General features: G+C 43.0%; 1 protein-coding gene across 9 annotated transcripts in view; it reads right to left on the bottom strand.

Moving 5' to 3' along the window:
* The window catches only part of LOC128685412 (carbohydrate sulfotransferase 11-like), a 102,931-nt gene that overhangs the window by 6,039 nt on the left and 73,017 nt on the right, over positions 1-23,875 (bottom strand). For all 9 annotated transcript variants that reach the window (XM_070082875.1, XM_070082872.1, XM_070082877.1 and 6 more), the window contains exons 4-6: positions 23,732-23,875; positions 10,736-10,867; positions 4,446-4,674 (exon numbers count right to left, since the gene is read on the bottom strand). The exon at positions 23,732-23,875 is cut by the window's right edge and continues 30 nt beyond it. In XM_070082875.1, coding sequence (XP_069938976.1) covers positions 4,446-4,674; positions 10,736-10,867; positions 23,732-23,875 — 505 coding nt within the window. The remainder of the gene's footprint in view (positions 1-4,445; positions 4,675-10,735; positions 10,868-23,731) is intronic.

Raw genomic sequence — 23,875 nt, 5'->3', positions numbered from 1 at the left:
GAGGACCTGGTAGCACTCAGTGAATAGGCTGGGCCAGGAGTTGAGTCTCGACCCCTGCAACCACAATTAGGTGAGTACACAGACCGATGCCTCTCGTATCTGAGAGATGCTGCGGCTAGTGTCACCACGCTACCTTATTCTAAGAAAACTTCCCCTTATTTCTTCTGTTGCTACTCTTGCAACATTGCATAGCTCCTGATGATGCACGGAGTAATGTGACTTCTCACATTATCGTATAGTTCCTTGATAATGTGAGAAGTCACGAAAGCGTTTGGAATTTCACTTTCCTATCAGAGTGGTTGTTTTGCACACACACATACACACACACACACACACACACACACACACACACACACACACACACACACACACACACACACACACACACACACACACACACACACACACATATATATATATATATATATATATATATATATATATATATATATATATATATATATATATATATATATATAATAAGATCACAGTAAGCAGGTGATATCACAATATGCAGAACAACCACAGTGAAAAAATACCGAATTCCAGGTGTATTAGTAGATTGTTAAGAAGAAAAACTACGATGGAAACCCATAATTAGCGTGAGGTTGGACAGGTGTAGGAGTGCGCTTCTGCTTCTCATTCTCACTAGCACGAGTATCAAATAGTCTTGTAGAACTGAGCGTTTCCTGGGACTCATCAGGTACCAGCCCGAGAGACATCGTGCAATACTCACAGGCCACTCATCAGGTACCAGCCCGAGAGACATCGTGCAATACTCACAGTCCAGTCATCAGGTACCAGCCCGAGAGACACCGTGCAATGCTCACAGGCCAGTCATCAGGTACCAGCCCGAGAGACACCGTGCAATACTCATAGGCCAGTCATCAGGTACCAGCCCGAGAGACACCGTTCAATACTCACAGGCCAGTCATCAGGTACCAGCCCGAGAGACACCGTTCAATACTCACAGCCAGTCATCAGGTACCAGCCCGAGAGACACCGTGCAATACTCACAGGCCACTCATCAGGTACCAGCCCGAGAGACACCGTTCAATACTCACAGGCCAGTCATCAGGTACCAGCCCGAGAGACATCGTGCAATACTCACAGCCAGTCATCAGGTACCAGCCCGAGAGACACCGTGCAATGCTCACAGGCCAGTCATCAGGTACCAGCCCGAGAGACACCGTGCAATACTCACAGCCAATCAACAGGTACCAGCCCGAGAGACACCGTGCAATACTCACAGGCCAGTCAACAGGTACCAGCCCGTGAGACACCGTGCAATACTCACAGGCCAGTCATCAGGTACCAGCCCGAGAGACACCGTGCAATACTCACAGGCCAGTCATCAAATACCAGCCCGAGAGACATCGTGCAATACTCACAGGCCAGTCAACAGGTACCAGCCCGAGAGACACCGTGCAATACTCACAGGCCAGGCTGCCTCTCCCGTTACGTTTTCTTTCATGATGCAACCTATTCTGGCCCTACGATAACAAAAGTACAGGTTTAAACGTATGACTTTTTCGACCACCTCGTCGTCAGACATTAATAGACTTGTTTTTACATATCTATGTAACCTACCATAACGCATCCTGACCTAACCTATTCTAGCATGACCTAGCCTAAAATGGTAAAATTGACGTTTGACACCACATCAAGAAAATGAGACAGTAAATAATGAATATAATTAATAGAGGATAATATTCGCATTAAGCAAATTCACTTGAACTTTAGAAGCGAGACGGTTACACTGGTCTCTGAAGAGTTGTGAAATGAAGTTATGGATTAGCAGCTAATTAGCAGATTTGACAATAATTATTTAAAATACATCTTACCAAGACTGCAACAAGGAGTACATTTTACTATGGATGAAGCGAAAAATGCAACTAACCAAGGATAGAACGAAAACTGAAATTTTACAAGGGTGGAACAAAAAAAACATAATACCAAGGGTGGAACAAAAAAAACATAATACCAAGGGTGGAACAAAAAAAACATAATACCAAGGGTGGAACAAAAAAAACATAATACCAAGGGTGGAACAAAAAACACATAATACCAAGGATGTAACAAAAAACACATAATACCAAGGATGGAACAAAAAACACATAATACCAAGGATGGAACAAAAAACACATAATACCAAGGATGGAACAAAAAACACATAATACCAAGGATGGAACAAAAAAACATAATACCAAGGATGGAACAAAAAAACATAATACCAAGGATGGAACAAAAAACACATAATACCAAGGATGTAACAAAAAACACATAATACCAAGGATGGAACAAAAAACACATAATACCAAGGATGGAACAAAAAACACATAATACCAAGGATGGAACAAAAAAACATAATACCAAGGATGGAACAAAAAAACATAATACCAAGGATGGAACAAAAAACACATAATACCAAGGATGTAACAAAAAACACATAATACCAAGGATGGAACAAAAAAAACAATACCAAGGATGGAACAAAAACACATAATACCAAGGATGTAACAAAAAACACATAATACCAAGGGTGGAACAAAAAAAACATAATACCAAGGATGGAACAAAAAACACATAATACCAAGGATGTAACAAAAAACACATAATACCAAGGATGGAACAAAAAACACATAATACCAAGGGTGGAACAAAAAAAAATAATACCAAGGATGGAACAAAAAACACATAATACCAAGGATGGAACAAAAAACACATAATACCAAGGATGGAACAAAAAACACATAATACCAAGGATGGAACAAAAAACACATAATGCCAAGGGTGGAACAAAAAACACATAATACCAAGGGTGGAACAAAAAACACATAATACCAAGGATGGAACAAAAAACACATAATACCAAGGATGTAACAAAAAACACATAATACCAAGGATGGAACAAAAAACACATAATACCAAGGGTGAAACAAAAAAAAATAATACCAAGGATGGAACAAAAAACACATAATACCAAGGATGGAACAAAAAACACATAATACCAAGGATGGAACAAAAAACACATAATACCAAGGATGGAACAAAAAACATAATACCAAGGATGGAACAAAAAACACATAATACCAAGGAAGGAACAAAAAACACAATAAAAACGATGGAACAAAAAGCATATGCCAATGATGGAACAAAAAACATTTACCAAGGATGGAACAAAAACATATACCAAGGATGGAACAAAAGACATATATCAAGGCTGGAACAAAAAACACATACCATGAATGGAACAAAAAACACAAACCAAGGATGGAATAAAAACACATCATACAAGGATGGAACAAAAAAAAATGATACCAATGATGGGACAGAATACAGTGATAAACACACTGACATGTCAGTATACCAGAGGCCAGAGATTACACGTTCTCGCAGTGGACAAAAGTATTAAACTAAGTATTTTTGCTAAAAGGAATGTTTGTGAATGAATAATTTTTACCATTTAGTTGAATTAAATATTGTTGTTAAGATAAATATTTATGTTGGCCGAGTGTTTACTGATCAACTGAAGTAAAAATTATTTGCTGAGAGGAATACTGTGTTGGAATAATGTTTACTAATCATCAAGGGTACATATAATGAGAGATGTATATCTCTCAATGAATATACAACAGAGTTCATTTGAATCTCTATTTTAGGGATGAAAACATCTTTGGTGGGTTATAGGTGACGAAGCCTCAGTGACCTTGTGCAGATTCTCCAATATGACGTGGAATGTGCATTGGAGATATTTATATTTCGAGGTTTTGGGATAAAAAAAAATCAACCTAGTGTATTCCAATTTAATCTAACCTTATCTATATTTTGAGTTAAACTATAGATTAATTTTGTTTGGGTTATGTTGTTTATTTGTTAACCTACAAAAATCTTTTTCTCCATGGACGCAAAATATAACAAGTCTCCATTGCATAATCTAATAATATCTTATAATTTACATAAAAAAATCGATCGGCTAAAATAAATGTTGACCAACCAGCCACCCAGTACTAATCGGTGGCTTTCTCAGCTCACACACTGAGTTCCATGGTTCGATCCCCGGTATGAGTGGAAACATTAGGACGCACTTCCTTAAGACACCTGCTGTCCCTGTTCATCTAGCAGTAAATAGATACCTGGATGTTAGCCGACTGGTGTGGGTCGCATCCTGGGGACAAAAGTAACCTAATTTGCCCGAAATGCTCCACATAACAAGGGGCTTCCTATATTGTGTGTCATTGATGTCAGCTATGGTCTGTATAAGTTGTATTACGTACTTGTAGAAATAAAGATTATTATTATTATTATTATTATTATTATTATTATTATTATTATTATTATTATTATTATTATTATTATTATTTTTATTATTATTATTATTATTATTTTATCTGCTAAATCTGCTGAGAGGAATCTGGTGCATTAGCAAAATCTTCACTTCTCACCTCGCTGAAGGTCTCCATCTTGGCAATGACATTGTACTTTATAACACAGGGGGAGCAGAGGGAGTAGATGGGCTTCCAGTGCTCGTCGAACTTGGAGGAGGGTGAGTTGATGAGGTACCTGACAAACTCGGTCCAAGTGGGCTCCGTCCTGTTGGCCAGGGAGCGGTCTTCCTCGGCTCTGTACACTCGCACGATGTTCTTGCCGTACATGGTGTGGTAGTAGCCGTCCCTGTGGAACACGGGGGGAGGGGGAAAGTACACCATCAGTGTTAAGATAATAGATCTTACACCGCCACACACTGTGACCTGCGCCCCCGACAGTGTTAGGGCACACTGTCACATTGCCGCTGACTGCTAAGGTAATCTCCCTCACCAGTACATAGTGCTAATGTAAAATTTCACACCACCATGGTGTTACAGTGGTAGTTCTCCTATCCTTAACATAATCTTCATTCAAAACATTTACTATTTATGTTACAAGAGGGAAAATCATGGCTGATAACAGCAATACCTACATCCCTGAAGTTTTACAAGCAAGAAGATTGTAAAATAGAGACACTCAACATTCGCTTTAACATATTCACATGATTGTATTTATAGATGTTGGGTGTTAGCAGCAGCTGGGTGTTTACAGCTGGCTGGTGTTTAGAGTGGATAGTTGTATAGCAGCTGGCTGCTGTTTACAAGCAGCTGTGTGATGATCATCACAGCCCAAGTTACTCCTTGTCGATCTTTTTTATGTAAATTATATTTAACAATATAAGAACATAAGAATGAAGGCACACCGCAATAGACCTAGTGGCCCATGTTAGGCAGGTCTTACTTACAGCCACACGAACCCGTACAATGTTATGTGGTACTAAACACTCAGCGTTGCTGAACGTTCTTTGTTATTGTTGGTTAAATTACAGGTAAATGTAGGTTAATATGCATGAGAGTTCTGTATATTTCTAACTCGCACAGAGTCTCTCTTCAGTCTGCTGGAGAATGAATGCCAGGCCAGGCACAAACATAAACTACACATCTTTAGACTTAGTTTGTCATGGGAGTTTGTTAGTGCCATGTAGTGGATATAGTTACAGACCAACCTGAGTGTGAAGTGACATGAGTGTGAGGTGACCTGAGTGAGGTGACATGAGTGTGAGGTGACATGAGTGTGAGGTGACATGAGTGTGAGGTGACATGAGTGTGAGGTGACATGAGTGTGAGGAGACCTGAGTGTGAGGTGACATGAGTGTGAGGTGACCTGAGTGTGGTGACATGAGTGTGAGGCGACCTGAGTGTGAGGTGACATGAGTGTGATGTGACATGAGTGTGAGGTGACATGAGCGTGAAGTGACATGAGTGTGAGGTGACATGAGTGTGAAGTGACATGAGTGTGAGGTGACATGAGTGTGAGGTGACATGAGTGTGAAGTGACAAGAGTGTGAAGTGACATGAGTGTGAGGTGACATGAGTGTGGGGTGACCTGAGTGTGAGGTGACATGAGTGTGAGGTGACATGAGTGTGAGGTGACATGAGTGTGAGGTGACATGAGTGTGAGGTGGCATGAGTGTGAGGTGACATGAGTGTGAGGTGACCTGAGTGTGAGGTGACATGAGTGTGAGGTGACATGAGTGTGAGGTGACCTGAGTGTGAGGTGACCTGAGTGTGAGGTGACATGAGTGTGAGGTGACATGCCAAAATGAATTATACAAGCAGCAGGACCTGAACATTACTATAAACACAGATGCATCTGAACATGAACTATCCTTCTCAGACGCTCCTTGACATGAACTATCCTTCACAGACGCTCCTAGACATGAACTATCCTTCACAGACGTTCCTAGACATGAACTATCCTTCACAGACGCTCCTAGACATGAACTATCCTTCACAGACGCTCCTAGACATGAACTATCCTTCACAGACGCTCCAAGACGTGAACTATCTTTCACAGACGTTCCTAGACATGAACTATCCTTCACAGACGCTCCTAGACATGAACTATCCTTCACAGACGTTCCTAGACATGAACTATCCTTCACAGACGCTCCTAGACATGAACTATCCTTCACAGACGCTCCTAGACATGAACTATCCTTCACAGACGCTCCAAGACGTGAACTATCTTTCACAGACGTTCCTAGACATGAACTATCCTTCACAGACGCTCCTAGACATGAACTATCCTTCACAGACGCTCCAAGACGTGAACTATCTTTCACAGACGTTCCTAGACATGAACTATCCTTCACAGACGCTCCTAGACATGAACTATCCTTCACAGACGCTCCAAGACGTGAACTATCTTTCACAGACGTTCCTAGACATGAACTATCCTTCACAGACGCTCCTAGACATGAACTATCCTTCACAGACGCTCCTAGACATGAACTATCCTTCACAGACGCTCCAAGACGTGAACTATCTTTCACAGACGTTCCTAGACATGAACTATCCTTCACAGACGTTCCTAGACATGAACTATCCTTCACAGACGCTCCTAGACATGAACTATCCTTCACAGACGCTCCAAGACGTGAACTATCTTTCACAGACGTTCCTAGATATGAACTATCCTTCACAGAAGCTCCTAGACATGAACTATCCTTCACAGAAGCTCCTAGACATGAATTATCCTTCACAGAAGCTCCTAGACATGAACTATCCTTCACAGAAGCTCCTAGACATGAACTATCCTTCACAGACGCTCCTAGACATGAACTATCCTTCACAGACGTTCCTAGACATGAACTATCCTTCACAGACGCTCCTAGACATGAACTATCCTTCACAGACGCTCCTAGACATGAACTATCCTTCACAGACGCTCCAAGACGTGAACTATCTTTCACAGACGTTCCTAGACATGAACTATCCTTCACAGACGCTCCTAGACATGAACTATCCTTCACAGACGTTCCTAGACATGAACTATCCTTCACAGACGCTCCTAGACATGAACTATCCTTCACAGACGCTCCTAGACATGAACTATCCTTCACAGACGCTCCAAGACGTGAACTATCTTTCACAGACGTTCCTAGACATGAACTATCCTTCACAGACGCTCCTAGACATGAACTATCCTTCACAGACGCTCCAAGACGTGAACTATCTTTCACAGACGTTCCTAGACATGAACTATCCTTCACAGACGCTCCTAGACATGAACTATCCTTCACAGACGCTCCAAGACGTGAACTATCTTTCACAGACGTTCCTAGACATGAACTATCCTTCACAGACGCTCCTAGACATGAACTATCCTTCACAGACGCTCCTAGACATGAACTATCCTTCACAGACGCTCCAAGACGTGAACTATCTTTCACAGACGTTCCTAGACATGAACTATCCTTCACAGACGTTCCTAGACATGAACTATCCTTCACAGACGCTCCTAGACATGAACTATCCTTCACAGACGCTCCAAGACGTGAACTATCTTTCACAGACGTTCCTAGATATGAACTATCCTTCACAGAAGCTCCTAGACATGAACTATCCTTCACAGAAGCTCCTAGACATGAATTATCCTTCACAGAAGCTCCTAGACATGAACTATCCTTCACAGAAGCTCCTAGACATGAACTATCCTTCACAGAAGCTCCTAGACATGAACTATCCTTCACAGAAGCTCCTAGACATGAACTATCCTTCACAGACGCTCCTGGACATGAACTATCCTTCACAGAAGCTCCTGGACATGAACTATCCTTCACAGAAGCTCCTAGACATGAACTATCCTTCACAGACGCTCCTGGACATGAACTATCCTTCACACACGCTCCTAGACATGAACTATCCTTCACAGACGCTCCTAGACATGAACTATCCTTCACACACGCTCCTGGACATGAACTATCCTTCACACACGCTCCTAGACATGAACTATCCTTTACAGACGCTCCTAGACATGAACTATCCTTCACACACGCTCCTAGACATGAACTATCCTTCACACACGCTCCTAGACATGAACTATCCTTCACACACGCTCCTAGACATGAACTATCCTTTACAGACGCTCCTAGACATGAACTATCCTTCACAGAAGCTCCTAGACATGAACTATCCTTCACACACGCTCCTAGACATGAACTATCCTTCACACACGCTCCTAGACATGAACTATCCTTTACAGACGCTCCTAGACATGAACTATCCTTCACAGAAGCTCCTAGACATGAACTATCCTTCATATACGTTCCTAGACATGAACTATCCTTCACAGACGCTCCTGGACATGAACTATCCTTCACAGACGCTCCTGGACATGAACTATCCTTCACAGAAGCTCCTAGACATGAACTATCCTTCACAGAAGCTCCTAGACATGAACTATCCTTCACAGACGCTCCTAGACATGAACTATCCTTCACAGACGCTCCTAGACATGAACTATCCTTTACAGACGCTCCTAGACATGAACTATCCTTCATATACGTTCCTAGACATGAACTATCCTTCACAGACGCTCCTAGACATGAACTATCCTTCACAGACGCTCCTAGACATGAACTATCCTTTACAGACGCTCCTAGACATGAACTATCCTTCATATACGTTCCTAGACATGAACTATCCTTTACAGACGCTCCTGGACATGAACTATCCTTCACAGACGCTCCTGGACATGAACTATCCTTCACAGAAGCTCCTAGACATGAACTATCCTTCACAGACGCTCCTGGACATGAACTATCCTTCACAGACGCTCCTGGACATGAACTATCCTTCACAGACGCTCCTGGACATGAACTATCCTTCACAGAAGCTCCTGGACATGAACTATCCTTCACAGAAGCTCCTAGACATGAATTATCCTTCACAGAAGCTCCTAGACATGAACTATCCTTCACAGAAGCTCCTAGACATGAATTATCCTTCACAGAAGCTCCTAGACATGAACTATCCTTCACAGAAGCTCCTAGACATGAACTATCCTTCACAGAAGCTCCTAGACATGAACTATCCTTCACAGAAGCTCCTAGACATGAACTATCCTTCACAGAAGCTCCTAGACATGAACTATCCTTCACAGAAGCTCCTAGACATGAACTATCCTTCACAGAAGCTCCTAGACATGAACTATCCTTCACAGAAGCTCCTAGACATGAACTATCCTTCACAGAAGCTCCTAGACATGAACTATCCTTCACAGAAGCTCCTAGACATGAACTATCCTTCACAGAAGCTCCTAGACATGAACTATCCTTCACAGACGCTCCTAGACATGAACTATTTACTAAAGACGTAAAAATGTACTTAAGTTCCAGAATATGAACAAACCTGGACAACAAAATATTTCCTGAAGTGGTAAAAATTTTTTACGCTAATTCGAGTAATCTGGAATGTGAAGATAAAGTTGGCTAAACACATACAAATTTTACCTAAAAGAGAAAAAAAACGCCAATCAAATTTGTCATGTATTCTGAGTATTGCTGATAAACTGACTAGTGAATTATTATTATAATCAAAGGGGAAGCGCTAAACCCGGAGGATTATACAGCGCCTGGGGGGGGGGATGTGGAAGGCATTCAGGCTTAATTCGGGGAACTGGAGAACAGATCCAATTCCCTAAATCAAGAGCCCCTCACCAAGTGACTAGTGAAGAGTGTGCGCAAACTTCAGCAGTGGAGCCTCACTGATTTATTAATAAATAGTGCCTCAAAAAATAGATGTCACGAATTTTTTTTTTTTCAAACTGGTGAGTTATATTCAGTATTAGTGACAAGCTGACGACAACTGAACAATAAACACATATCCCCACATGTGAGACTTTATTAATAATGAAGTGGCGTACCTGAACATGAAGCTGCGTAACTGAACATGAAGTAACGTATCTAAGCATAAAGTTACGTACCTGAACATGAAGCAACGTATCTAAGCATGAAGTGACGTACCTGAACATGAAGCAACGTATCTAAGCATGAAGTGACGTACCTGAACATGAAACAACGTATCTAAGCATGAAGTTACGTACCTGAACATGAAGCAACGTATCTAAGCATGAAGTGGCGTACGTGAACATGAAACAATGTGTCTAAGCATGAAGTGGCGTACCTGAACAGGAAACAACGTGTCTAGCATGAAGCGACGTACCTGAACGTGAAGCAACGTATCTAAGCATGAAGTGACGTACCTGAACATGAAACAACGTATCTAAGCATGAAGTGACGTACCTGAACATGAAACAACGTATCTAAGCATGAAGTTACGTACCTGAACGTAAAACAACGTATCTAAGCATGACGTGACGTACCTGAACATAAAGCAACGTATCTAAGCATGAAGTGACGTACCTGAACATGAGATCTCGTTGGTAATTTTCCAGCTTGTCGCGGTAGGCAGAGAGGATGCGCTCAAAGGGATGGCGTACCACAAGCAGTTTGAAGCTGTTCTTAAACGCTCGTTTCATCTTGCTGCTGGACATCCTGGGCGAAACATTGTTAAATCACTTTAAAAACTGCCTGGGTTAAAACTGTGCAGACTCCGGCTCCAGCTGCCGGCCATCCTGAGTGAACCATTGTGAAACGCTCTTAAGATATGCCAGACGGACGCTGCTTTGATTAATATTTCGTAGATCAGGACATATTGAGCGAAACATTGTGCAAAAAGCACCAACTGAGTTAATATTCAGTAGGCACCAGCGCTATCTTATTATAGTCAGGCTGGTTAACACTCTCCTGGAATAATAATTAAATACAACATTAAATGTTTAAGAAACATCCTTATATATTCTTCTTTGATATATATATATATATATATATATATATATATATATATATATATATATATATATATATATATATATATATATATATATATATATATATATGTCGTGGCGAATATGTAAAACTGGTCAATTAGCAAGAACTTATTTAAAATTAAGTTCTTTCTAAAATTTTCTCTTATACGTTTAAAGATATATTTTTTTTTCATTAAAGTTAATGTAAAAATTTTTAATTTAGCTCCAAAAGTATCTTAGAAAACTTACCTAACCTTATTATAACGAGAACAATTTATTTTAGCCTAACCCAACTAAATATGTTTTAAATACGTTTACAATAATTTAATACTAAACAAACACAAACAAATATATTTTTTTTCGTTAGGTTCAGAATGATTTTGGCGAAATTATTGCATACACAAATTTTCACTTGTCCTATATGGCAAGATGAACGTTGCTATTTAAGCCAAGATCGCAAGTTCTGCCTATTCGGCACGACATATATATATATATATATATATATATATATATATATATATATATATATATATATATATATATATATATATATATATATATATATATATATATATATATATATACATATATATATATATATATATATATATATATATATATATATATATATATATATATATATATATATATATATATATATATATATATACATATACATATACATATGTGTGTGTGTGTACTCACCTAGTTGTACTCACCTAGTTGAGGTTGCGGGGGTCGAGTCCGAGCTCCTGGCCCCGCCTCTTCACTGATCGCTACTAGGTCACTCTCCCCGAGCCGTGAGCTTTATCATACCTCTGCTTAAAGCTATGTATGGATCCTGCCTCCACTACATCGCTTCCCAAACTATTCCACTTACTGACTACTCTGTGGCTGAAGAAATACTTCCTAACATCCCTGTGATTCATCTGTGTCTTTAGCTTCCAACTGTGTCCCCTTGTTGCTGTGTCCAAACTCTGGAACATCCTGTCTTTGTCCACCTTGTCAATTCCCCTCAGTATTTTGTATGTCGTTATCATGTCCCCCCTATCTCTCCTGTCCTCCAGTGTCGTCAGGTTGATTTCCCTTAACCTCTCCTCGTAGGACATACCTCTTAGCTCTGGGACTAGTCTTGTTGCAAACCTTTGCACTTTCTCTAGTTTCTTTACGTGCTTGGCTAGGTGTGGGTTCCAAACTGGTGCCGCATACTCCAATATGGGCCTAACGTATACGGTGTACAGGGTCCTGAACGATTCCTTATTAAGATGTCGGAATGCTGTTCTGAGGTTTGCTAGGCGCCCATATGCTGCAGCAGTTATTTGGTTGATGTGCGCTTCAGGAGATGTGCCTGGTGTTATACTCACCCCAAGATCTTTTTCCTTGAGTGAGGTTTGTAGTCTCTGACCCCCTAGACTGTACTCCGTCTGCGGCCTTCTTTGCCCTTCCCCAATCTTCATGACTTTGCACTTGGTGGGTTTGTGACACAGGATTTCCCGTCCCTGAAACCATGCTGGCTGCTGTTGATGAGATCATTCCTTTCTAGGTGTTCCACCACTCTTCTCCTGATAATCTTCTCCATGATTTTGCATACTATACATGTCAGTGACACTGGTCTGTAGTTTAACGCTTCATGTCTGTCTCCTTTTTTAAAGATTGGGACTACATTTGCTGTCTTCCATGCCTCAGGCAATCTCCCTGTTTCGATAGATGTATTGAATATTGTTGTTAGGGGTACACATAGCGCCTCTGCTCCCTCTCTCAATACCCATGGGGAGATGTTATCTGGCCCCATTGCCTTTGAGTTATCTAGCTCACTCAGAAGCCTCTTCACTTCTTCCTCGGTTGTGTGCACTGTGTCCAGCACTTGGCAATGTGCCCCACCTCTCCATCTTTCTGGAGCCCCTTCTGTCTCCTCTGTGAAAACTTTTTTGAATCTCTTGTTGAGTTCCTCACTTACTTCACGGTCATTTCTTGTTGTCTCGCCTCCTTCCTTCCTTAGCCTGATTACCTGGTCCTTGACTGTTGTTTTCCTCCTGATGTGGCTGTATAACAGTTTCGGGTCAGATTTGGCTTTCACTGCTATGTCGTTTTCATATTGTCTTTGGGCCTCCCTTCTTATTTGTGCATATTCGTTTCTGGCTCTATGACTGCTCTTCTTATTCTCCTGGGTCCTTTGCGTTCTATATTTCTTCCATTCCCTAGCACACTTGGTTTTTGCCTCCTTGCATCTTTGGGTGAACCATGGGCTCATCCTGGCTTTTTCATTATTCCTGTTACCCTTGGGTACAAACCTCTCCTCAGCCTCCTTGCATATTGTTGCTACATATTCCATCATCTCATTAACTGGCTTCCCTGGCAGTTCTCTGTCCCACTGAACCCTGGTCAGGAAGTTCCTCATTCCCGTGTAGTCCTCTTTCTTGTTGTTTGGCTTCATTCATCCTGGCCTTCCTGCTTCTCCCTCCCGTTGTAGCTCTACTGTGTATTCGAAGCTTAAAACTACGTGATCGCTGGCCCAAAGGGGTCTTTCATATGTGATGTCCTCAATATCTGCACTACTCAAGGTGAATACTAAATCCAGCCTCGCTGGTTCATCCTCTCCTCTCTCTCTTGTAGTGTCCCTTATGTGTTGGTACATGAAGTTTTCCAATACCACCTCCATCATCTTAGCCCTCCATGTATCTTGGCCCCCATGCGGCTTCAAGTTCTCCCAATTGATCTCCTTGTGGTTAAAGCCACCCATGATCAGGAGCTTTGCCCTGCATGCATGAGCTCTTCTGGCCACTGCAGCCAGTGTGTCAACCATCGCTCTATTGCTCTCGTCGTACTCTTGTCTTGGCCTCCTGCTGTTCTGTGGTGGGTTATACATCACTGCTATTACCACCTTGGGATCTCCAAAGTGAAGCTCTCCCACTATGTAATCACTTTCTTCTCCACTGTCTCCTCTCTCCAGCTCATCAAAATTCCATCGGGTTTTGATCAGCAATGCCACTCCTCCACCCCCCTGTTCCCTCTGTCTTTCCTCAGGATCTGGTATCCCGTTGGATAGATGGCATCTGTTATCATACCTGTAAGCTTGGTTTCTGTGAGAGCTATGATATCCGGTGATGCCTCTTTGACTCTTTTGTGCCACTCCTCCCACTTATTTGTTATTCCATCAGCGTTTGTGTACCATACCTTCAGTTTCTTTTCCAACACTGTGGTTCGGGGGCCTGTGAGGGTGGGAGACCTGGTAGCATACTGTGGGATTCTATAGCTCAGTGTTGGGTGGAAGCTGTGGGTATGGAGTGTAGTGTGTGTTAGGATGGTGTGATAGGTTGTGGGGTTCTGAGAATAGTTGTGTGTGTGCTTGCCCTTGCTGCTCTGTTCTGCTCTGACTGACCTCTGCTGGTTCCATCCTTGTCTCCTTTCCTAGCTCCTTTCGCTTTTTTGTCCTCTCTCTCAGCTGCTGTCATTCTGTTTGTGTTCTGTCTCTGTCTAGGAACACCCTCTTGTACTCTTCCGAGTATTTCAACCGTGGTTTCTCTTGGAGGATTCTGTTCCGCACTGTTTCCGTCCTGAGAATCAGCTTGATCGGTTGGTTTCTCCCCTTCGAGTACCCCCGTATTCTCTGAAAATTTACAATCTCGTCCATCTCTTGACCTATTTCTGTGATGATTTTCTCAATCTCCTTTCTTTCTTCCTGCTGCCTTTCAGTGTGTGTCCATTCCTCTCTCTCCTAAAGCCCATGGATAAACACTGATTTTGCCCTTTCCTCCTCCCATTGCCTCACCCTCTGTGACTCTGGATCCTGCCTGTATGTGGTCATTTTCTCCCTTGATTTTTCCAGTGGCTCTTGATAGCATGGTTGTGCCTCAGCATTCGACTTATCTCCCTCTCCATCTGCACCCAGCTGTTCTTCCCTTTCACTCCTTGGCCCTTCTTGGCAGGCTGATATGACCTTAGCATAATTCATATCTCCTTCCTTCCTGTTTGGCCTCTCAGCTTCATATGCTGTGTCTTCTCTGGTCACTGTCCCTGTAACTCGCTTCAGCCTATTTATCTCAACTTCTAGGATCCTTATCCTGGCTACTGCAGTTTCGACATGTGCCTCCCAGTTCTTTGTCTCCTTCTCCAACCTCTTTTCCAATTTCACAGAGAGCTCTTTCTCCATTTTTTCAGAAAGTTCCCCTAATTTTCTCTCCCACTCTTGTTCCATCCTTTTCCACTGCTCCTCCATCCACTCCTCTCTATCAGTACCATTCTCATCTGATCCCTGGTTCCTGCCAGTCCCCACCATTTTTTTATTTTTTTTGTAAGAGAGAGAGAGAGAAGGGAAAGGTAGAAGGAGAGAGAGAGGGGAAGATTGAGAAGGGAAAGGGGGAGAGAGAGTGTGAGAGAGAGGGGGAAAGAGAGAGAAGGGAAGGGTAGGAGAGGGGGAGAGTGAGAAGGGAAAATGGGGAAGAGATAGGATAGGATAGGATAGGATTTCGTTCGGATTTTTAACCCCGGAGGGATAGCCACCCAGGATAACCCAAGAAAGTCAGTGCGTCATCGAGGACTGTCTAACTTATTTCCATTGGGGTCCTTAATCTTGTCCCCCAGGATGCGACCCACACCAGTCGACTAACACCCAGGTACCTATTTGCTGCTAGGTGAACAGGACAACAGGTGTAAGGAAACGTGTCGAATGTTTCCACCCGCCGGGAATCGAACCCGGGCCCTCCGTGTGTGAAGCGGGAGCTTTAGCCACCAGGCCACCGGGCCACCGGGCCACCAGAGAGAGAGAGAGAGAGAGAGAGAGAGAGAGAGAGAGAGAGAGAGAGAGAGAAGTAGAGAAGAGAGGAGAGGAAAGAGAGTAGGGGAGAGTGGAGAGGAGGAGAGAGAGAGAGAGAGAGAGAGGAGAGAGAGGGAGAGGGAAAAGAGAGAAGAGAGAGAGAGAGAGAGAGAGAGAGAGAGAGAGAGAGAGAGAGAGAGAGAGAGAGAGAGAGAGAGAGAGAGAGAGAGAGAGAGAGAGAGAGAGAGAGAGAGAGAGAGAGAGAGAGAGAGAGAGAGAGAGAGAGCGAGAGAGGAGGAGAGAGAGAGAGAGGGGGAGAGAGAAGGAAAAGTAGAGGGGAGAGAGAGGGGGAGAAGAGAGGGAGAGAGAGAAGAGAGGGGGAGAGAGGGAAGGGTGGGGAAGATGGAAGAGAGAGAGAGAGAGAGAGAGAGAGAGAGAGAGAGAGAGAGAGAGAGAAGAGAGAGAGAGAGAGAGGAGAGAGAGAGAGAGAGAGAGGGGAGAGGGAGAGAGAGAGGGGAGAGGGGAGATAAGAGGGGAGGAGAGGAGAGAGGGGAGAGAGAGGGGGAGGAGGGGACAAAGGTGTGAAATCCTGTGTATGTGTGTGTGTGTTTGCGGTTGTACTACAGCTTACAAGTGCTTGTTCCTGTGAGTGAGTGTGTGTGTGTGTGTGTGTGTGTGTGTGTGTGTGTGTGTGTGTGTGTGTGTGTGTGTGTGTGTGTGTGTGTGTGTGTGTGTGTGTGTGTGTGTGTGTGTGTGTGTGTGTGTGTGTGTGTGTGTGTGTGTGTGAGTGTGTGTGTGTGTGTGTGTGTATGTGTACTCACCTAGTTGTACTCACCTAGTTGAGGTTGCGGGGGTCGAGTCCGAGCTCCTGGCCCCGCCTCTTCACTGATCGCTACTAGGTCACTCTCCCTGAGCCGTGAGCTTTATCATACCTCTGCTTAAAGCTATGTATGGATCCTGCTTCCACTACATCGCTTCCCAAACTATTCCACTTACTGACTACTCTGTGGCTGAAGAAATACTTCCTAACATCCCTGTGATTCATCTGTGTCTTCAGCTTCCAACTGTGTCCCCTTGTTACTGTGTCCAATCTCTGGAACATCCTGTCTTTGTCCACCTTGTCAATTCCTCTCAGTATTTTGTATGTCGTTATCATGTCCCCCCTATCTCTCCTGTCCTCCAGTGTCATCAGGTTGATTTCCCTTAACCTCTCCTCGTAGGACATACCTCTTAGCTCTGGGACTAGTCTTGTTGCAAACCTTTGCACTTTCTCTAGTTTCTTCACGTGCTTGGCTAGGTGTGGGTTCCAAACTGGTGCCGCATACTCCAATATGGGCCTAACGTACACGGTGTACAGGGTCCTGAATGATTCCTTATTAAGATGTTGGAATGCTGTTCTGAGGTTTGCTAGGCGCCCATATGCTGCAGCAGTTATTTGGTTGATGTGCGCTTCAGGAGATGTGCCTGGTGTTATACTCACCCCAAGATCTTTTTCCTTGAGTGAGGTTTGTAGTCTCTGACCCCCTAGACTGTACTCCGTCTGCGGCCTTCTTTGCCCTTCCCCAATCTTCATGACTTTGCACTTGGTGGGATTGAACTCCAGGAGCCAATTGCTGGACCAGGTCTGCAGCCTGTCCAGATCCCTTTGTAGTTCTGCCTGGTCTTCGATTGAGTGAATTCTTCTCATCAACTTCACGTCATCTGCAAACAGGGACACCTCAGAGTCTATTCCTTCCGTCATGTCGTTCACAAATACCAGAAACAGCACTGGTCCTAGGACTGACCCCTGCGGGACCCCGCTGGTCACAGGTGCCCACTCTGACACCTCACCACGTACCATGACTCGCTGCTGTCTTCCTGACAAGTATTCCCTGATTCATTGTAGTGCCTTCCCTGTTATCCCTGCTTGGTCCTCCAGTTTTTGCACCAATCTCTTGTGTGGAACTGTGTCAAACGCCTTCTTGCAGTCCAAGAAAATGCAATCCACCCACCCCTCTCTCTCTTGTCTTACTGCTGTCACCATGTCATAGAACTCCAGTAGGTTTGTGACACAGGATTTCCCGTCCCTGAAACCATGTTGGCTGATGTTGATGAGATCGTTCCTTTCTAGGTGTTCCACCACTCTTCTCCTGATAATCTTCTCCATGATTTTGCATACTATACATGTCAGTGACACTGGTCTGTAGTTTAATGCTTCATGTCTGTCTCCTTTTTTAAAGATTGGGACTACATTTGCTGTCTTCCATGCCTCAGGCAATCTCCCTGTTTCGATAGATGTATTGAATATTGTTGTTAGGGGTACACATAGCACCTCTGCTCCCTCTCTCAATACCCATGGGGAGATGTTATCTGGCCCCATTGCCTTTGAGGTATCTAGCTCACTCAGAAGCCTCTTCACTTCTTCCTCGGTTGTGTGCACTGTGTCCAGCACTTGGTGGTGTGCCCCACCTCTCCGTCTTTCTGGAGTCCCTTCTGTCTCCTCTGTGAACACTTCTTTGAATCTCTTGTTGAGTTCTTCACATACTTCACGGTCATTTCTTGTTGTCTCTCCTCCTTCCTTCCTTAGCCTGATTACCTGGTCCTTGACGGTTGTTTTCTTCCTGATGTGGCTGTATAACAGCTTCGGGTCAGATTTGGCTTTTTCTGCTATGTCGTTTTCATATTGACGCTGGGCCTCCCTTCTTATCTGTGCATATTCGTTTCTGGCTCTATGACTGCTCTCCTTATTCTCCTGGGTCCTTTGCCTTCTATATTTCTTCCATTCCCTAGCACACTTGGTTTTTGCCTCCTTGCATCTTTGGGTGAACCATGGGCTCATCCTGGCTTTTTCATTATTCCTGTTACCCTTGGGTACAAACCTCTCCTCAGCCTCCTTGCTTATTGTTGCTACATATTCCATCATCTCATTAACTGACTTCCCTGCCAGTTCTCTGTCCCACTGAACCTCATTCAGGAAGTTCCTCATTCCTGTGTAGTCCCCTTTCCTGTAGTTTGGTTTCATTTGTCCTGGCCTTCCTGCTTTCCCCTCCACTTGTAGCTCTACTGTGTATTCGAAGCTCAAAACCACATGATTGCTGGCCCCAAGGGGTCTTTCATATGTGATGTCCTCAATATCTGCACTAATCAAGGTGAATACTAAGTCCAGTCTTGCTGGTTCATCCTCTCCTCTCTCTCTTGTAGTGTCCCTTACGTGCTGGTACATGAAGTTTTCCAGTACCACCTCCATCATCTTAGCCCTCCATGTATCTTGGCCCCCATGCGGGTCCAAGTTCTCCCAATCGATCTCCTTGTGGTTAAAGTCACCCATGATCAGGAGCTTTGCCCTGCATGTATGAGCTCTTCTGGCCACTCTAGCCAGTGTGTCAACCATCGCTCTATTGCTCTCGTCATACTCTTGCCTTGGCCTCCTACTGTTCTGTGGTGGGTTATACATCACTGCAACTATCACCTTGGGACCACCAGAGTGAAGCGTTCCCGCTATGTAATCACTTTCTTCTCCACTGTTTCCTCTCTCCAGCTCATCAAAATTCCATCGGTGTTTGATCAGCAATGCCACTCCTCCACCCTCCCTGTTCCTTCTGTCTTTTCTCAGGATCTGGTATCCCGCTGGAAAGATGGCATCTGTTATCATACCTGTAAGCTTGGTTTCTGTGATCGCTATGATGTCTGGTGATGCCTCTTTGACTCTTTCGTGCCACTCCTCCCACTTGTTTGTTATTCCATCAGCGTTTGTGTACCATACCTTCAGTTTCCTTTCCAACACTGTGGTTTTGGGGGCCTGTGGGGGTGGGAGACCTGGTAGCATACTGTGGGATTCTATGGTTGGGGGTTGGGTGGAAGCTGTGGGTATGGATTGTATTGTGTGTTGGGATGGTGTGATAGGTTGTGGGGTTCTGAGGATAGTTGTGTGTGTGCTTGCCCTTGCTGCTCTGTTCTGCTCTGACTGACCTCTGCTGGTTCCATCCTTGTCTCCTTTCCTAGCTCCTTTCGCTTTTTTGTCCTTTCCCTCAGCTGCTGTCTCTCTGTTCGTGTTCTGTCTCTGTCTAGGAACACCTTCTTGTACTCTTCCGAGCTTTTCAACCGTGGTTTCTCTTGGAGGATCCTGTTCCACACTGTTTCTGTCCTGAGAATCAGCTTGATCGGTCGGTTTCTCCCCTTCAAGTACCCCCCTATTCTCTGAAAATTTGTGTGTGTGTATGTGTGTGTGTGTGCCCCCACTTCTAAGTATTCCTACTGCTAATAAATACCGGTAAATACCAGTAATTCTAAGCTTACCAATACTTCTAACACTTACCGATTCTTCTTATAAAATACAGAAAGTAGCTAGGTTGTAAAATTTAGCTTGTCTCAGCTTAAGTGTCTGACGTTATCCCTCACTACCGCTTCACTCCTTGCACTCTTGTCTATGCTATTTCTACTCTAATTCTGTAATAGCTTGCAGGAGTGAGTGACTGGTATCTAACAGTGATGCAAGACCAGAACTCAACCCTGCAACATGCAACCTCAACAGGTGAGCAATACTTGCACTGGCAGCAGTGTGATGACAAGTTGCCAGATGCTGATGACGTAGTCGTCGTACATAGGCCTTCTATCACTATTTTGTAACTCCTTCACCTGTGATGTTTATAACCATATATGCTGATGCATCCTGCGTTCCTCAAGTGATTTCACTTTTCACTTATGACAGAATACACTTCACATTCGGTGTTACACTTTATATGTATAATGGCATACAACTGTTGCGACATCACTGCTTCAGCAGGCCTACTACTGCCACCTTCCCTTGTATATTTTATTTTTCCTTTCTCCTTTTGCTTAGTAACTTTTTCACTCTCACTGTATGGTGCCCCACTTTTCACTTGTTAACCAAACGCTGGTAATTCTTGAACACCCGCTTCCACACTCACTTTGATCTCTGTATGTTTGAATCTGTGTGGCAACAGTACCTAGTAGACCCACAACAGCTTGGCACTTTGAAAAATTAATGATTTCAGGCTTCCTCTCGACTTTTTTTAACTAATAACTTTAGTTGCCACTCGTAGGATTGTTCACTGACGTTGTCACTACCACTGATTACTGCTAGCAGTTACTACACGCCTTAAAAACACTAAGGTTCTCGGAGCCTTGTGCACCCACGTCTGCACCCACTGTGTGTGTGTGTGTGTGTGTGTGTGTGTGTGTGTGTGTGTGTGTGTGTGTGTGTGTGTGTGTGTACTCACCTATTTTTGGTTGCAGGGGTTTAGTCTTAGCTCCTAGCCCCACCTCTTCACTGGTTGCTACTAGGTACTCTCTCTCCCTGCTCCATGAGGTTTATCAAACCTCTTCTTAAAACTATGTATGGTTCCTGCCTCCACTACGTCACTTTCTAGGCTGCTCCACTGCCTGACAACTCTATGTCTGAAGAAATACTTCCTAACATCCCTTTGGCTCATCTGAGTCTTCAACTTCCAATTGTGACCTTTTGTTTCTGTGTCCCCTCCCTGGAACATCCTGTCTTTGTCCACCTTGTCTATTCCGCGCAGTATTTTATGTGTCGTTATCATGTCTTCCCTGACCCTCCTGTCCTCCAGTGTCGTCAGGCCGATTTCCCTTAACCTTTCTTCATAGGACATTCCCCTTAGCTCTGTGTTAGTTACCATTTCGTCCTAGGCACATGTCGATTAGACACTAGGCCTGTTGTATTTGCGAGTGTGTGTGTGTGTGTGTGTGTGTGTGTGTGTGTGTGTACGTGTTTTGTGTGTGTGTGTGTGTGTGTGTGTGTGTGTGTGTACGTGTTTTGTGTGTGTGTGTGTGTGTGTGTGTGTGTGTGTGTGTGTGTGTGTGTGTGTGTGTGTGTGTGTGTGTTTTCTTGTTTTTGTGTGTGTGTGTGTGTGTGTGTGTGTGTGTGTGTGTGTTTGTGTGTGTGTGTGTGTGTGTGTGTGCGTATGTGTGCATGTATGTGTGTTTGTGTGTGTGTGTGTGTGTGTGTGTGTGTGTGTGTGTGTGTGTGTGTGTGTGTGTGTGTGTGTGTGTCGTGCCGAATAGGTAAGACTGGTCAGTTAGCAAGAACTCATTTAAAATTAAGTCCTTTCTACAATTTTCTCTTATGCATTTAAACATATATTTTTTTCATTTATGGTAATGTAAAAATTAATAATTATATACCAAAAGAACCTTAGAAAACTTACCTAACCTTGTTATAACAAGTGCAATTTAATTTAGCCTAATCCAGCTAAATATATTTTAGATAAGATTACAATAATTTAATAATAAACAAAAACAATGAAATATATATTTTTTCGTGAGATTCAGAATGACTTTTCCGAAATTATTGCATATACAAATTTTCGCCTGCCTTATTCGGCAAGAAGAGCGTTGCAACTAAGCACCAAAACTACATCCAAGAAACAAGGAGCAGAGTAACGAGGTCTATTAAAATTTTTAGTCAGCCTCAGCCTAAATGTTTTAGTTATCCCCAACTTAATAAGTATTTTAGTCATCCCTGGCCTCTCTCTGGATACAGGGTAAATATTTATTCAAATACCATTAATATTTGGTAGTTCAGAATACGTTTTACGATTTTTAAGCGATTAGAACAGCCTGACTGATCAGACACGTAGACTGAGTCTCGAGGCTCCAACACCGTTAATGACCAATACTATGTAACCTGCATTATTGAATAATGATAATGCATTATTTCGTAATTTCTTAAATAATATGGATTTTTGGGGGGAACAATCGTGGCTCATAAATTAAGTAAAGCCCCCCTATTGCAATTGATGTGGAAGGAATCACAATAAAATGCGTGATTGCAAATAAGAAAAAAGTCAGTGAAAATAAGATATATAACCTTTGAAGATGTATCTAAACACAGGAAAGCACTCAGGTTATATTGTCTATTTTCACTGTGGTATTTTTTCATATTCTCTATTGACATATTTTCAATATATAAATAGAAAATATTTAAAAAATGAGTATAAAACCCTATAAAATAAGTAAGCATAAAATCCTTTAAAATCCTACAGAATAATACTATAAAATCCGTTTAAATTCTATCAAATCCTACGTAGGTTATTAGACACGTTCGGCCACACCAACTTCGTTTATCGTTTTCGGGTCACCCACTTAGGTACTGGCGACCGAAAAACTGAAACATTTACCATCACTCGAACAACGGGAGTCTGTCAGCTAGAAGAGTACATCTTGATCCAGTGATGACTTACCAGTCCACAGCGCATCTAACGTAAAAATATTTCCGGTAAATACGTCGTATTGGCATAAATCAGGGAAACTTAGCCTTTTTTTCATTAATTAGTTGCGAGAAATGTTCACTTGGATTTAAGTAAATGGCGTATAGTGATTTGCAGTAATATGAGCGGAGAGCTGAAATTAGAAGAGGTGTCAATGATTTAGGGCAGTAGTGGGACTCTCAACATGATTTAGAAGACAATGCCAGAGTGTCACTTACGATATTAGTATCACTCACAATAGCAGTGTCACTCACCATGGTAGTATCTCAATATGCAAGTGTCACTCACAAAAATAACATGAATGCAATTGTTACTCACACATACAATATTAAAGAAATTGTTACTCTCACAATATTAAAGCAACTGCCACTCACACAAACAATATTAAAGCAAGTGTACTCACGCAGTGTTGGAGCAAAGGTCACTCATAGTATTAGAGCAAGTGTCACCCACACAGTGTTAGAGAAAGTGTCACTCTCACGATATTACAACAAGTGTGTCAGTGCTAGCACTGACACACTTGCAATATCGTGGCATACAGTATGAGAGCCAGCAGAACGACACTCACTTAGGGTAGTAATCCCTCAGCATGCGATGTAGACCAATATCAGAGTTGATCTGCTCCTGTGGCGCCTCGGCCAGTTTGAGTAAGTTATACACCCAAGTGGAGGAACCACTTTTGGGGACTTTGCAGTACACGAAGTCCTCACTG

This window comes from Cherax quadricarinatus, chromosome 8 (genome assembly GCF_038502225.1).
Source record: "Cherax quadricarinatus isolate ZL_2023a chromosome 8, ASM3850222v1, whole genome shotgun sequence".
NCBI lineage: Eukaryota > Metazoa > Arthropoda > Malacostraca > Decapoda > Parastacidae > Cherax > Cherax quadricarinatus.
The sequence above is the reverse complement of the archived record's forward strand: the minus strand, read 5'-3'. Positions and strand labels throughout refer to the sequence as shown.